Source organism: Petaurus breviceps, unplaced genomic scaffold, assembly GCF_028583685.1.
Source record: "Petaurus breviceps papuanus isolate PSGF00001 unplaced genomic scaffold, PetGlider_PUasm1.0 186, whole genome shotgun sequence".
NCBI classification, from domain to species: domain Eukaryota; kingdom Metazoa; phylum Chordata; class Mammalia; order Diprotodontia; family Petauridae; genus Petaurus; species Petaurus breviceps.
In genome coordinates this window covers 48,977,900-48,993,877 of record NW_027185798.1, presented here as the reverse complement: position 1 = coordinate 48,993,877, position 15,978 = coordinate 48,977,900, and the positions used below count along the sequence as shown (strand labels likewise).

The following is a 15,978-nucleotide window of genomic DNA, read 5'->3' as shown; positions in this document are numbered from 1 at the left end:
AAGCAGAGACTCCAGCAGACCACAGAAACACAAATCATGAATTCTCATTCTACCACATCCAAATCTAACTTATGTGATGCTACTCATATCTCTTTTTTTCCTCCTTTGTTTACTGAATTTCCATTGACTGGAAAAGGAATTCTCTCCACGTCTGGAGAATTAAACCTGACTCCCCCCTCTAATTCCCACCTCCCCCATTTGCCCCCACCCCTGTCCAAGCCATTGTAGTTATTCCAAAGAGAAAACGACTAATCTGAGAAGCCCCCAATTTTATATCTTGGTTGGCATTTGTTGGCCTCCTAAATACATTGCAATCAGTGGAAAAACCTTTGTTCTAGCAAGAAAAATGGCAATTCAGGTGAAATGTTTGGGGATAATTACAGAAGAGTTTTTATCCTAAAGGAGGGTTTCCCGTTTGGGGCCAATTACCACCTGATAACAGAAGCAGCTAGATGGCACTGTGGATAGAGGCTGGACCTGGTGTCAGGAAGACCCAAGTTCGAATCTGACCACAGACATTAACTAGCTCTGTGACCTTAAGCAAGTCAACACCTTTGGTTTGCTTCACTTTTCCCATCTGTAAAATGGAGTTGATAATAATAGTATTTACCTCGCAGGGTTGTTGTGAAGATCAAATGAGATAATATTTATAAAATGCTTAGCACAGTGCTCAGTATATAGTAAGTACTATATAAATGCTATTATTATTACTATAAAACATTTTATCTCTAATGTTAAGCTTCTGTTACTGAGACCTCAGATAGGGCTCACATGAAAGAAACATGAGAAAGAACATCAGATTTCTGAAAGCGGCACTTACCTCCATGGGGTAGATGAATGTCTGTGCCGTTGTTCCTGCCATGGAACCAGCAATAAATCTCTCAGTGGTTCCTAATTTGGCGCCTTCATTGGTCAGCAACTTCTTATACTGCGGTAACAGAAATATTTGAATACATATGACAAGGAGATTAGGAGAGTTACAAACTAAAGGCACCAACTGGCTCAGTTATCTCAACATACCTGAGTCCCGTATCTATTAAATAGTCGCAGCCCTTGGCTCACTGCTGAAACCCCTGCCTGCAGCACCACTGATTGCCTATCAGATATTTCCCATGGGTAATCATCTTACAAGTCCAAAACACAACTGGTTACCTTTCCTTCCTTACTTCCTGGTTTCTGTTGAGAGTGCCACCATATTTCCAGTCTCCCTCAAGTCCCATATCTAATCAGTGACTAGGTCTCAGGCAATCTATCTCCACAACACCTCTCATATCTTACCTCTCACACTCAGGCAGCCACTGCCCTCATCACTTCCTACCTGGACTATTGTAATAGTTTCTTCATTGTTCTCCCTATCTCCAATCTCTCTTCAATACAATCTATCCTTCCCACAGATGCCAAATTGAAGATATTTTTAATATCCTGACCAAGTCATTCCCCTCTGCTCGAGATCTCGGGTGGCTCCCATGTGCCTCTCAGATAAAATACAAAATCTTTTCTCTGGTACTTAAAGCCCTTCTGGTTTCAGCATATATTTATTTCAGACTTATTAAATATGACTCCCCTTCACACAATGAATATTCCAGCCAACCCAGACTACTGACTCTCCCTGTAACACAGTGTTTTATTTCTCCTCTCCATGCCTTCACACAGATTTATTCCCTCTACCTTGAAATGTCCTCCCCCTCCTCATTTCTCCCTTGTAGAATTCCTAGGTTCCTGCAAGACTCAGCTCAAGTACCATCTTGTATATCTACATGAAGCCCCTTTTGATCCTATCTCACCCCACTCCCCAGTGCCTGGGGTTCTGCCCTCCTGTAATTAATCTAAGAACAGGGACTGGTCCTGTGATTTTGTTAGCATAAGGAAATCCCAAGTAAAGAAACTCCCTTTACTGATGTAGGCCGGCCCCTGTCCTACAGCATCTAGGCCTGAGAGCTGCCTAAGCACTGGGAAAGTGTATGACTTGCAGACTTACAAATAGCATTATTCATCAGAGGTGAGACTCAAATCCAGCTCCTTGTGACTCCCAGGTCAGCTCTCTGGACATCAGTTCTCCATGTGTCCTATCTTTCTTATTTACTTTGCATATATTCTGTATTTTTTTATGTACCTGCTGCTCCCCCCAAAAAAGATAAGCTCCCTAAGTGCAAAGAGGGCTTTAGCACCTCCCATCGTGCCTAGCACATGACAAATAATAAACATTTCTGAAGCACCAACTATGTTCCGGGAACTGTGCTAAACTCTGGCAGCAACATGATAAACGCTGGGCCAACACACACAGACACCAGAAGAGCATGCGAGGTTTGGATGCCTGTACACTAATTTACTGGGATGTTAAGCAAAACTGAACCCCAGAATCAAAGAATTTCAGAACAAGAAGGAATCTCAGAGACTGTCTACTGGACAGTTACCTATGCCCTTGGTTGTCATGTGCCCAATGGCCGTCCATTGCTCAGAGGCTTCCATGATGGGGGAACCCACCAGCCCTGGGAGCTATCTGATCCACTTTGGGGTGCCTCCAATTGTTTGGAAGGTCTCCTTCCCATCCCGATTAAACAGGCTTCTTTGCAGCTGCTACCCTGCTTTTATTAGTTCTGCCCTCAGGGGACAAATAACTGTAATCTCTCTTCTACAAGAAAGGCTTTCAAATATTTGAAGGCAGCCATCCGATGTCCTCTTGTAGTGCTCTATCATTCCCAGGAGTTGGCCCAAAGTACAAAGATGTAGGAGGTAACTAGGTGGCACAGTGGACAAAGCGCTATGCCTGGAGTCAAGAAGACCTGAGCTCAAATCTGGCCTCAGACACTCACTAGTTGGGTGACCTGGGGCAAGTCACCTAACCTTGTTTGCCTCTGTTTTCTCATCTGTAAAAATGAGCTGGAGAAGGACCACTCTGGTATCATTACCAAGTAAACTCCAAAGGAGGGTCACTGAAATAAAACACTGTGTTACAGGGAGAGTCAGTAGTCTGGGTTGGCTGGAATATTCATTGTGTGAAGGGGAGTCATATTTCCACAGATGGAACAACAGACAATAACTCAAAGAAGGGGTTCTGGTAGGTCCTACCAAGCCAGGAAGACTTGTACTACTGGAGAAGCATGTGATAGACTGCTTCTGAAGGAGTAGCCTCATCCGAAGATAACCAGCCAGAACCCTGGCCATGCCCTGATGGGGGAACCTTTCTGACCACTCTGTTGTTTCAGTCGTTTTTCAGGCATGTCTGACTCTTTATGATCCCATCAGGAGTTTTCTTGGTAGAGATGCTGGAGGAGTTTGCCATTTTCTTCTCTAGCTCATTTTAGAGATAAGGAACTAAGGTAAATAGGGTTAAGTGACTTACCCAGGGTCACACAGCTAGTAAGTGTCTGAGGCCGGATTTGAACTCAAGAAGAGGAGTCTTCCTGACTCCAGGCCTGGCCCTCTATCCCCACTTAGCTGCCCTTTTTGACCACAGGAACTCACAGAAACCATCTAAGACACAGTGTGGTCATGATCTGTTTTGGTCAAAGAAATGCTTCACACTGATTCCTACACCAGTGAAATTGAGGAAATGAGAGAACAGCATAGCACAGTGGATATGATACTGGATTTGGGGAGCTGAAGGAAAAGCCCAGCTTCTAATCCTGCCTCATCCACTTACTAGCTATATGACACTGGGCAAATCACTTAAAGACTCTGTCTCCTTTTTCCCTATCTGTAAAATGGGATAACAATAACATCTAGCTTATCATGTTCTTTTGTTATGAGGATAAGATGAGATGACACATGAAAGGCATTTTGCAAACTTTAAAATGCTATATAAATATGAGCTATTATTTTTTAAGCAATTGGGGTTAAGTAACTTGTCCAAGGTTACATGGCCAGTTTTTTTGTGTGGGTGTTAAGTATCTGGTTCTCCCGACTCCGGGGCTGGCGCTCCCACTCACTGCGCCACCTGGCCGTCCCATGAGCTATTATTTTTATAAAAGTATAAAGCATAACTCTAGTAAAACTTGTTTTTTGGTTTTTTATTTTGTTTCTTCTGCAAACCAGTGGTCACACATACCACGAAGGCTTCTCAGAGGAGATGGGTTGTAAGCTGAGCCTTGATGGATGAGTAGAATTTAGATAGTTAGAAAAGAAAGGGGAAAAGCACAAGGGAAAAGAATGAATATGTAACGTGAAATGACTGCCTCAACAGAATAAAGAAGTAAAGGGAGATAATGCTCACCACTCAGCTATTGTCTAATTGACAAATACATCATTAATCATCCATAAACTATGATTCCAAAGATAAATTAACAAAGATGCCAAAGTGCCAGAATTTCTAAACACCGCTGAAAGACAGTCTTTATCCAATAAATCTAGGTTTTCATTAATCTTGTGGCTCCTTAATGTTAAATCCACATAAATAACCGAAAACTCTAGCTCAAATAGAAACAGATCTCTGCAGGTTGGATACTTAGAAAACCATAAAATAGCATTATCTATGTTGTACCATGTTTTTGTTCATTCTTGTTAAATATTTACCAATTACATTTTAATCTAGTTTGGCAGAACTTTTGCAGGGTCACTTGCTATGAGCTTGCCTCCTCTGACCTAAAATACACGCTAGAAATGCAATAATTCAGAAAAAAACAATTGGACAAATCCTCAAACATTTGGATGAAGACAATATCCTGGGTCTAGCTAAGAAGCTGACTATCATTCCAGCTTTTCTTTGCCCCTCATTTGATTAAACTGATCAAAGGAATTCATCCCATATCTCCCAAGAGCATTTTGTCACTTGTGAAGACATTGACCAGTCACTTAATTACACCTGAGGAGATAGAAATACCAGAAGGAAATTCCACTTCAAGTAATAGATGGCCTAGGACAAACAGTGAAGATTAAAAAAAAAAAAAAAGAAATAAAATCAGAATAGAACAATGGCCAGAATATGTCAGAACACAGTTGTGCCTGCAGCTATCCAAGAAGCCCATGGTTGAAAAATCTCTCCTGCCACTCCTCTCAACATCAAGCCAAACTGAGACCTAACAAGTGATCTAAAGAAAATGTACAACATGTCGCATCAAAAATTTAATTGTGTTCTCTTTATCTCTTCAGATCCACAGGCTTAACTCTGTACATTTTGTCAATGGAATAAAATCTTTATCTTATACAATAAAGCCAATTAAAAAATAAGCTGAATCCTGAAAATTATAGTGAAGACTTCTTACACAATAACACTCAGTTTTAAAGAATGCCTGTTACTGGGTGGCTAGGTGGTACAGTGAGTAAAGTGCCGGCCCCAGAGTCAGGAGGACCCGAGTTCAGTTCCAGCCTCAGACACTTAACACCCACACAAAAAAACTAGCCGTGTAACCTTGGGCAAGTTACTTAACTCCAAGTGCCCTCCAAAAGGCAAAAAAATAAAAATAAAACAAAAACTAAAAAAGAATGCCTGTTACTCACAGAATCACAGAATTTGAGAGTCAGAAAGGACATTGGTGGTCACCTAGTCCAATTCATCCATCAAAAGCATCCCCCTTATACTACAAATAAATTGTCATCTAGCCTCCAGACACGAGGCTTGATCATTGAGAGGAGGAACAGTCTTATTTTTCTATTTATTGCCGCGAGCACTTAGCATGGTGTTTTGCACATCATAAATGCTTTTTTTCATTCATAATTAATGCAATCATTGTTTTAACAGGCACACTCACAAACCGATAGCACAGATGGGCAGATAGGCAAGGAGAGGCTGCTACTTGCATCACTGGAGGGTGCAACCACATCAACTAAATCAAAGGTCCACTGAAGTATTTCAGCTCTATTTTAATGTGGGTCTTTTCTAATATGAATCTTCCCATGAAGTTCTTCAGCTCTCCCCTCCTGGTCTCTTCTACTCAATACTGCCAGATTAATCTCCTGAAGTAATGATTCTGATCCCATTTCACATAAATATCCATCACTCCATTTCTTAGAAACCTTCAAAGACTCTACCTTGCCTACTAAAAAAAGTCCGGGTTCCCCAACTCAGAATTCACCAAGGGTCTCCACAATTTTGATTCCTACCTGCCTATGTTACACTTCTTTACATTTCTCTGTGCTCTTAATTGACCCAACCACGTACCATGCATTTTTTTTGCTTCTAATTGTATTCCCTCTTCCTAAAATATCCTCTCCTTCTTTCCTCCCCTGCCACCTGCTTACCGAAATCTTACCCATTCTTCAAGGCTCAGCTCAAATATCACCTGAGAAATCTTTGTGGATTCCTCCCACCAGAATTTTTTTCTTCTTCCTGTGAATTCTGAGAGGACCACATTCATACTTCTCTCATATACTTCTCATATTCCACTTTGTAGTACATTACTTGACTATATGCTTTATCTTCCCTGTTGTCGTTTGGTCATTTTGCAGTCATGTCTGACATTTCATGACCCCATTTGGGGTCACTGGAGTGGTTTGCAATTTCTTTCTCCAGTTCATTTTAAAGACGAGGAAACTGAGGCAAACAAGGTTAAGTGACTTGCCCAGGGTCACCCTAAATGTCTGAGGTCAGAGTTGAACTCAGGAGGATGAGTCTTCCTGACTCCAAGCCCAGCACTATCCATTATGCCACCTACATGCCTTAAATAGATGTATGACTCTTTGTGACCCCACATGGGGTTTTCTTGGCAAAGATACTGGAGTGGTTTGTCATCTCTAAACTTCAGCACAAGAATTGTACCTCTGTGGATCTTTCAGTAGGAGGAAACATGGATTATCAGACAGACCACTGGACTCGAGTGAAGAAGACCTGGATTGAAGCCTCCCTCAGACATTTGCTATGTTACCCTGGATAAGTCATTTAACCTTACTCAATTTCCTCACCTATAAAGTGGGGGTAATAGTAGTACCAACCTTACAGGATTTTGTGAGGATAATATAAAATATATAAATCCCTTTGCAAGCCATAAAGTGCTATATAAAGCTTAACCATTAATTACTTGGCACAAGTAATCTTAAAAATATTGGATACTCAATAACTCTTAATTAATTTTTAATCAGTTATTAAAAACTAGAATTAAATGTTATAAAGGATCTCAGATGTCTGCTAGTCCTACCTCCCACAAAGAGTACAAGTCCTTTCTACATCCAGAAAGATAGTCAAATAGAGCAAAAAAGGTTTGGTGTTTTTTTTTAACCTACTAAGAAAAATTAAGCTAGCATTCACATTTAATAACTTGCATTCCCTATTCTCTTCTATTCATTCCCTATTCTATTCTATTCATCTTGAAGATGGGGGAATTAAGTTCAAGAACTATTAATAAATTAGATAGAAAATAACATTTTACCTGTTCATACGCCCAGAATTTAATGGCTGTCTCGGGAGCAATTTTAAGGACATTCACACCATTTCCTCTCCAAAGGGACCGGATGCCTCCTTCTTTTACCATCTGCCTAAATCCCCCAACTAGGTTCATCTTGTTTGACTTTGAACCATGGACCTAAAAATGAAAGGAAAGGGTTTTCATTAAAAACCTGCATGATGGTTACTTTTTTGAAGTACTTGTATATAAAACCCTCTATTTTCTCTGCAGTTTATAATCCAAGGGGACAATAATAATGAGAGGTCAAGAGAGGGGGAATTATATGGATCAAAAGAATTTAAGAAAGATGAAAAAGGCAAAAGCTGAGAGATCACATAATTCAAATCTATAAAGTAATTGAGTACGGACTTATCCACCAGGCCTTGAAATATTAGGGCAAAGGAACAACGTTCAAATTATGAGCCACACAAGCTTAGGAAAGTAAAATACGTGTGTGTGATACTAACATTACTAGACATCTGTCCTTACATCGAGCCAAAATCTACTTCCCTGTAATTTCCACCCAAATGACAGCCCTTAAAAGATTTGAGGACAGCTAACCCTGTTTCCCCTAAGCTCTATAAGATAAGCATTCTTAGTTTCTTAGTCTGTCACTCTGAAATAAAGCAAAGAATGTAATACACAGGGCAATAGACTAAGTTACTTCCTATGAATAAATTAAAACTGACAGAGCTTTTCTTGCTTCTAGATTGTAACCTTGTTGAGGGCAGGACTAGCGTCTTATTCATTCTGGAATCTGCTAAACAAACTTAAGGACGTGAATTTTCAAAACTAAGTCAAATGAACATGAATATCAAATTATGTTGCAAAAATTTTTGAAAATGTTCTCTCAACAATTTGGAACTATGCCCAAAGGGCTATAAAATGTGCATACCCTTTGATGCTGCAATATCACTTCTAGGGCTGTCATACAAATGGGAAAAGAAGACATACAAATGGGAAAAGAACTCGCATATACAAACATATATATAGCAGCTCTTGCTGTGGTGGCAAAGAACCGGAAATTGAGGGGACGCCCTTCAATTCAGTAATGGCTGAACAAGTTGTGGTATATGAATGTAATGGAATACTATTGTGCCATAAGAAATGATAAGCAAGCAGACTTCAGGAAAACCTAGAAAGACTTATATGAACTGATGTTGAGTGAGAGGAGCAGAAGCAGGAAAACACTGTACACAGTTACAGCTACATTGTGCAATGATTAACTTTGATAGACTTGGCTCTTCTCAGCAATAAAGGTTCTAAGACAACTCCAAAAGGCTCCTGATAGAAAATGCTATCCACATCCAGAGAAAGAATTACAAACTCTGAATGCAGATTGGAGCATACTATTTGCTTTCTCTCTTTTTTGTTTTGTTTTTTCTTTCTTGGGGTTCATTGCATTGGTTTTAATTACTCTTTGCAACATGACTAATGTGAAAATATGTTTAATTTGAATGTATATGTAGAGCTTATATCAGACTGCATGCCCTCTTGGGGAGAAGGAAGGGAGGGAGGAAGGGGGAGGAGGAGGAGAAATTTGGAACTCAAAAGCTTGTGGAACCGAATGTTGTAAACTGAAAATAAATAAACTGACAAAAACCAAAAATGTTCTCTCAAAAAAGAAAACAATTATTCACATCATTTCAATGAAGAATTTAGAATGAACCACATCTGCCCGTTCTCATGACCCATACACTCACCTGCATCATGACCTTCAATCGATCTAAAGGTGCTGTACTTGTTCGTGAGACAGCCCCAGCAATCCCTCCTGCCAAGAGCTGTCTCCACCACTGGCCAGACTTCTTTTCTTCTTCTGTGAACTCATCTGGAATAGATAAGCTGTCCCCTATATCAATCCCCTGTTTAAAGTGGATAGAAAAGTTCCATTATAATACAATTTAAAATAGATCATTGAGATCAAATTTTTTTTAGCTCTTTTTAAGAGCCAAGTATTATTTCATCAATTTCATCTACACAATTAAGATCGACCTCTTTTTTGTAGATAATAAAGAAGGGAGCATAAACTGTTTTAAATAACCTATTTACAAGTATTAGCTCACTTAAAATTGATACAAGCAGCAATTATAAATGCTGTTCAGCGAAAGCATACAGATGTTATCGTTTTTAAATAACAGTTGTTCTCCATGACCATTCTGAGCATAAGTATAGGCCAATAATATTATACTATGTTTAGAAAGATACAGTATACTACTGTACTATGTCAATCAGCATATTTTAAACTAGAATAATTTTGATAATGCAAGAATTTTACAAAACATCTAACAAAGGGTCACCAGCTTCCACTGGAAGACCATAAATAAGGCAGAACCCAACAATTCCCAAAGCAACCCAAGTGGGCCAATATAGTAAAAATTATAGTAGAAGGTAAATCTTTAATTTCACCATCAGGTAAAAATGAAAACAGTGGTCATTTTTATTTGGGGGTGGGGGAGGGCAATGAAGTGCTTATTAAGTGAATTAAGGTTAAGTAACCCTAATCCAGAGTCTTAGCAAGTATCCTCCTGACTCCAGGGCCCTTGCTCTATCCACTGCACCAACTAGTGGCCCCTAAGGGGTCATCTTATTTATTATTTCCATGTATCTCCCAGTGTTGCATATTAAACTTGGAATCAGAAAGACCTAGTTTAAAATTCTGATTAAGCAAATAATTTCATCCCTGTGTACCTCAGGAACCTTCCTTCCACTTAGCCAAGTCATAGATGGGCTGCAATCTTTGCTGGTGGAAGGAGTTCCCTTGCTGAGAGTAGCCTACATGAATGAAATCAACAGTTTCTCATTTAGGTAAGTAATACAAGGGGCTCCCATACACAACCACAAATAAAAAATTCGTACTAGTAACTAAGTCCTCTAGTGACTTGACTTAAATATATTAATAGATCATTTCATTAATGTGGGTACTTCTACACTGTATGCAGATCACAATCCTTCTAATACCTTAATATGTGGTATTCCTGAGTGGCTGAGGCTGAAAAATGCAGCAATTTTTAGCCAACCTAATGATAAACCTCTCAGAACTTAGCCAGGCTAGTCCTTGGATGGCAATTGGAGCGGTCATTGCCACACCCATACTTGAAGTCTTTCTAGAATTCATCAGTGTATATACTCCACTAACACTGCCTGGCATCACCTCTCTTCCATAATGGGGTAGCGTAGAAGGACTTTACTGGAAAAAATATTAATAGTAATTGATAAGAATGACTTAAATTTCTATAGTGTTTGATGATTTACCAAAAAACTTTCCTTATAAGTCTTACAGTTTACAAGGTGGGTTTGGAGTCAGAAATTTGGGGTCTGAGTCCTGGATCTCAAAAACACTCAAATATTTCAGGATCTTAGGAAATCATTTAATATCTCTGAGCCTCCATTTCCTCATCTGTAAGATGGGGATAATAATACTTGCACTATCTAGAGTACGTTGTCACAGAATTCTTGTAATCATGGGTCACATTTAAATAATACTTCATAATTTAGACTTTTCTCCCAACAGCCCATGAGAATGATAACAGTACTGTGTATGTATGCGTATATATACATACATTTTTATACACACACACATAAACACATCAATCATTTGACCCTCAAAACCACCCTAAGTTAGGTACTACAGGTGTGATTCCTCACTTTATAAAAATGAGAGGAATTGTAATGGGTAGAGAACCAGCCTCAGAGTCAAGAAACTGGGGGTTCAAGTCCTTCCTCTGACATTTGGTGACTATGTAGCCCTGATTAAGCCACTTCAACTAATCTCCAAGACTCTCAGTGGTAGAACAGTTGCAGTATACATTTAGTTGTTTCTCAGTCACGTCTAATTCTGTAATATGTTCACCACGTTCTCGGGGATCTTTAAGGCTGTGTGACAAATACTTTGGTCATGCACAGTTGCAAGAAGTTGCAAAAGGTGCCCATTGCTGAAGAGTAATCTCATCTGTAGCCCGCAGGTAGCAACTGAGCTGTAGGGAGGTGTGGTGAGATCCTTGCCCTCCAGGAAGTTCATGAGATCAGACAAGATAAATAAAGCATAGTATCCTAAAGCTTTTTGTTGTTCAGCTGTTTTCACTCATCTCTGTTTATGGCCCCATTTGGGGTTTTCTTGGCAGATAATGGAGTGGTTTGCCATTTCCTTCTCCAATTCATTCTACAGATGAGGAAACTGAGGCAAACAGGGTTAAGTGACTTGCCTAGGGCCACACAGTGTTAAGAGGGCCCCTAAACTTGTCTTCATGAGCTGTCATTTTCCACTGTGTCTGGAAACATGTCAAGGAAGAAACCGCCCCCCCCAGTCCTACAGTTGATATAATTTGTTTGCACCCCAAACTGGATTCCCTATGTGTCCTTATTGTTTTTGATTAACAAGACCTAGTGAGTATCAAATCAAGTATTTGAACTCACAAAAATGAGTATTCCTGACTCCAGGCCCTGCATTCTATCCACTGTACCACCTAGATGCCTACCAGATTTACAATGGTGGAGGCAATTTCCTCACCAGGAACTCCTCATATGAACGAAATCACAGGTTGAAACAAAAAAGACGGAAAAACAGAAACTCAGAAAGGTTAAGTGGGTTCTCCCTGGGCATATACTTAGGGCTGGGGTTAGGTTTCAAATTCAGGTCTGATTCCTCAAGACCTCTTTTTCACTATGCAACAATGTCTCTTGATTTGTAATAATAATTTTTAGAATAGATGAAAATATATGAATAAATAATTCTGAAGCTTCATACAGATGTAGCCTTCAACATACACTATACAAGGGGCTCTGTGAACTGTAGAACTCATTCAGTAGAAGGATCTTTTTTAGCCTAATTTCATCAACATCTATTAACAGTTATTGGAAACAGATTCATTTGAAAAATCTCGCCAACCGCCACTTTGTTTCAAGTTCAGTGATCCAACTGCAAGTCAAACTTCAGGGCTGTGGAGGTCTTCAGGCCAATGTTGGGTGGCCAGCCACGAGTTTCATCTTGCAAAGCAGTGGTGTCAAACTCACATAGACTTGGGGGTCACTATATTGCATTATGGATGTTCTGTTGTATTTATATTTATTTTGGTAATTATTTCCAATTACATTTTAATCTGGTTCTGGCCACACTCAGGGAGTTGCACTGTTTGACACCCCTGTTAGAGAGGTCATTCCTTTTCAGGTAGGAGTTGGATTAAATGGCCTTTCAAGTACATTGCAACTCTGAAATTCTCTAATTCTAGTCTATCGTAAGATCATTTAGTAATATACCTAATGTACCAAAATCCTTCAATTGTTTTAAAAGTTTTGCTACATAATAAAAAGGCAGCTCAAGGTGAAATGCCAAGTGGATGAACTGAAATGAGCTTTAATTTGGCAAATTATTCTGCAAAGTGGTTTCACCAGTTCAAGCAACCAGAACACTCAGGATCTCAAGCAAAATTTCAGAAAATACCCATTACCCTTCAGTAAGTGCAAAATCAATAGACCTCTTCATCTTCTGTACTACAGGGATTACCTGGCTGATACTCTACCTATGGATATATCACCCTGCATTTCCCTAGGGCAGTCCAGAGTACAAGGGATAAACTTGAATTAATTGGGTAGCTGAATTTCCTGTCACATGGCTCTCCAGAAGAGCTAGGCCATGGGCAGAGTCTATTAGGCTAAGAAACAAACAGCTCACCATAGTGAGGCCTGCCTCTGGGTGTTGGGTAAGGAGCAGGAAATGGAAAAAGGAAATGATTCATCAGTACAAATATTAAAAAAATTAATTCAGGCTTTGAGGTGAGTGGGAAAGACTTGTGCATCAAGCACAGGAAAGTCCAGTTTGGAGGCCTCCCAAATACCAGAGAAGAATTTAGGTGAAATCTGTTTCCATGGATCTAAATAGTAGATCCAAGATGAGACCAAAGATAGCAGGATCAAAGGGCAGAGATTACAATCTCCAGCTTTAGGGTGCCATTCTTTACTTATCTTGCCCAATCTCATGAACTTCCTGGAGGGCAAAGAGCTCACCACACCTCTGCCAGCTCAGCAAACCACAGTTGCTACCTCCTGGCTACAGATGACACTACTCTTCTGCAGTGGGCACCTCTTGCAACTTCCCAGGGTTTATTCAACCAAAGCGGATATTACTTACATTGGTCAAGCAGCCTTAGAGATCTTTGATAACAAGATGAAGCATAAAGTTAGAAGTTCACAGAATCATCCAATTTTTTTTAGGTAATACATGAACGCCTTCCTGACAAAACACAAAGGCTAGTCTTACTTACAGAATGTTTCCAGAAGCGAATTATTTCTTCAATGTTTTCAGCAGGATTAAATAAAAAGTAGTCCCTCCATTCATTCCAGTCAATTGACATTGTCCCATCAGCATCAATGCTGAAAATAAAATAGAATGTAGACATACATAAGCCAACTGTCACAAATCAAATTAGCATAATTGACCAATCCAGAGTAATAATAGGTCCCTCTTATCCATTTTCAGTGACCTCTTCCATTGGTCTTTAACCTCACTCAATTATGATCATCTAGCACTTCTCAATATTTCCATTCTTCTATCATGGGCATAGTGTTGATCTCTTCAAATTAAGAATGATTACATACACTTTATCCTTTTTAATAATGGATATGAAAAGGGCTTTTGATGTGAACAGGATATAGTATTCACTTAAAAGAAAATCACTAGGAATCACAGAATCACTAATTTAGAACTAAATCAGGGGTGTGCTAGAACCAAATTTTCAGTGTGAGCATTTGCACCTCAGAAATCAGTAAGTGCTCCAAATCAGTGCTTGATTTACCATTTTATTGATTGCCTAAATGTAAGAAAATGATGGAGAAAAAGTTAACAGTGCAAATTTAATGTCAAAGTGTGTTGTGAATACATATTGTTTCCAGAGAGTCAGCTGTTAAACATTTCCAGGACACTCCTAACTAGATGAATCCTTTGAAATCAGGAAGGTTCTTAACTCTTTGTGTATCATGGACCCCTGTGGCAGTCCAGTGTGAAACCTATGCACCTCTTCTCAGAATGTTTTTTCAATACACAAAATAAAATAATGAGGATTACCAAGGAAACAGATCATATTGAAAATCAGTTATAAAAAAATTAATTAATGTATTTTTAGTTTTCAACATACACCTCCAGAATATTTTTAGTTATAAGTTTTTTCTCCCTCCCCAAGACTGCATGCAATCTGATATAGGTTATACATATACATTCACACCAAACATATTTTCACATTAGTCATGTTGTAAAGAAGAATTAAAATCAACAGGAAAAATGAAAAAAACAAAGCAACCAAAAAGAGACAGCAAATAGTATGCTTCGATCTGCATTCAGACTCTTTCTCTTAATGTGGATAGCATTTTCCATCATGAGCCTTTTGAAGTTGTCTTAGATCCTTGTATTGCTGAGAAGAGCTAGGTCTATCCAAGTCAGTCATCTAACAATGTGGCTGTTACTCTGTACACTATTCTCCTGGTTATACTCCCTTCACTCAGCATCAGTTCATATATGTCTTTCCAGGTTTTTCTGAAGTCGTCCTGCTTATTATCATTTCTTATGGAACAACACTATTCCATTACATTCATAAACCACAGCTTGTTCACCCATTCTCCAATTGATGGGCATCCCCTCAATTTCCAATTCTTGGCCACCACAAAAAGAACTGCTGTAAATACTTTTGCACATGTGGGTCCTTTTCCCATTTTTATGATCTCTTTGGGATACAGCCCTAGAAGTGATATTGCTAAGTAAAAAGGTATGCACGGTTTTATAGCCCTTTAGGCATAGTTCCAAATTGTTCTCCAGAATGTTTGGATCAGTTCACAACTCCACCAACAATGCACAAGTGTTCCAATTTTTCCACGTCATCTCCAACACTTATAATTTTCCTGTATTGTCATAATAGCCAATCTACCAAAAAAATTTTTAAACAAATTCATGGACCCTAGGTTAAGAATCCCTGATAAAGTTAGTACAATTTGACAGTAATGGTAATTGAGGCATAAAAAGGTTAAATAAATGCCCAGGGTCACAAAGAATGAGAAGAGAGAAGATTTTAACCTAGGTCACATGATTATAAATCCAACTATAATCAGACTATTTCTCTAATTCCTGGATAAAATGGTAAATGAAGGGTAAGCAGGCAAAATAATGTACCTTTGAAAGAAAGACTCTTGAATTATACAAATACAAATTCTGCCATTTTAGTAAAATGACTGCTGGATAAATCATCATTACAAATCTCCTTCATTGGAAGTTATGGTCATCTACAATGTCATACTCATGTTCCTACTTAACTAATCCTCTAGTACAGTCTTTTACTCAGATTGGGCATATGTTGAGAAAACCACATTCTGGTCCTGACAGAACTAATTTTATCAGCAGTGGTTTCTTGAATATTCCTTGTTATACCTGTTGGGGGAGGGTGGCAGGGAGAAATCAGCCATGAAACAGACAACAACCAAATCTCTGCTTTCAGTCTACTGAGATATAGCTCACTGACTAAACTCCACTAAGAGAGTATTCTAATGACTGATCAGGACACAGAACTGACCCTGGTTATGCCATCAAAGCATAAATCATGGCAGGACTTACCAAGGAAAGGCCTGGTGTATGGACCTAGTAATATTCTCTGTTGGCCAAGGAGTGACCCATGAATGGGTTACT

The 15,978-nt window shown here is 39.1% G+C and overlaps 1 protein-coding gene across 2 annotated transcripts in view; it reads right to left on the bottom strand.

The window, feature by feature from the left end:
* Window positions 1-15,978, bottom strand: part of LOC138162928 (mitochondrial adenyl nucleotide antiporter SLC25A24) — a 50,493-nt gene that overhangs the window by 6,189 nt on the left and 28,326 nt on the right. For both annotated transcript variants that reach the window (XM_069090493.1, XM_069090494.1), the window contains 4 exons: window positions 13,574-13,682; window positions 9,020-9,178; window positions 7,302-7,454; window positions 821-928 (listed from right to left, as the gene is read on the bottom strand). In XM_069090493.1, coding sequence (XP_068946594.1) covers window positions 821-928; window positions 7,302-7,454; window positions 9,020-9,178; window positions 13,574-13,682 — 529 coding nt within the window. The remainder of the gene's footprint in view (window positions 1-820; window positions 929-7,301; window positions 7,455-9,019; window positions 9,179-13,573; window positions 13,683-15,978) is intronic.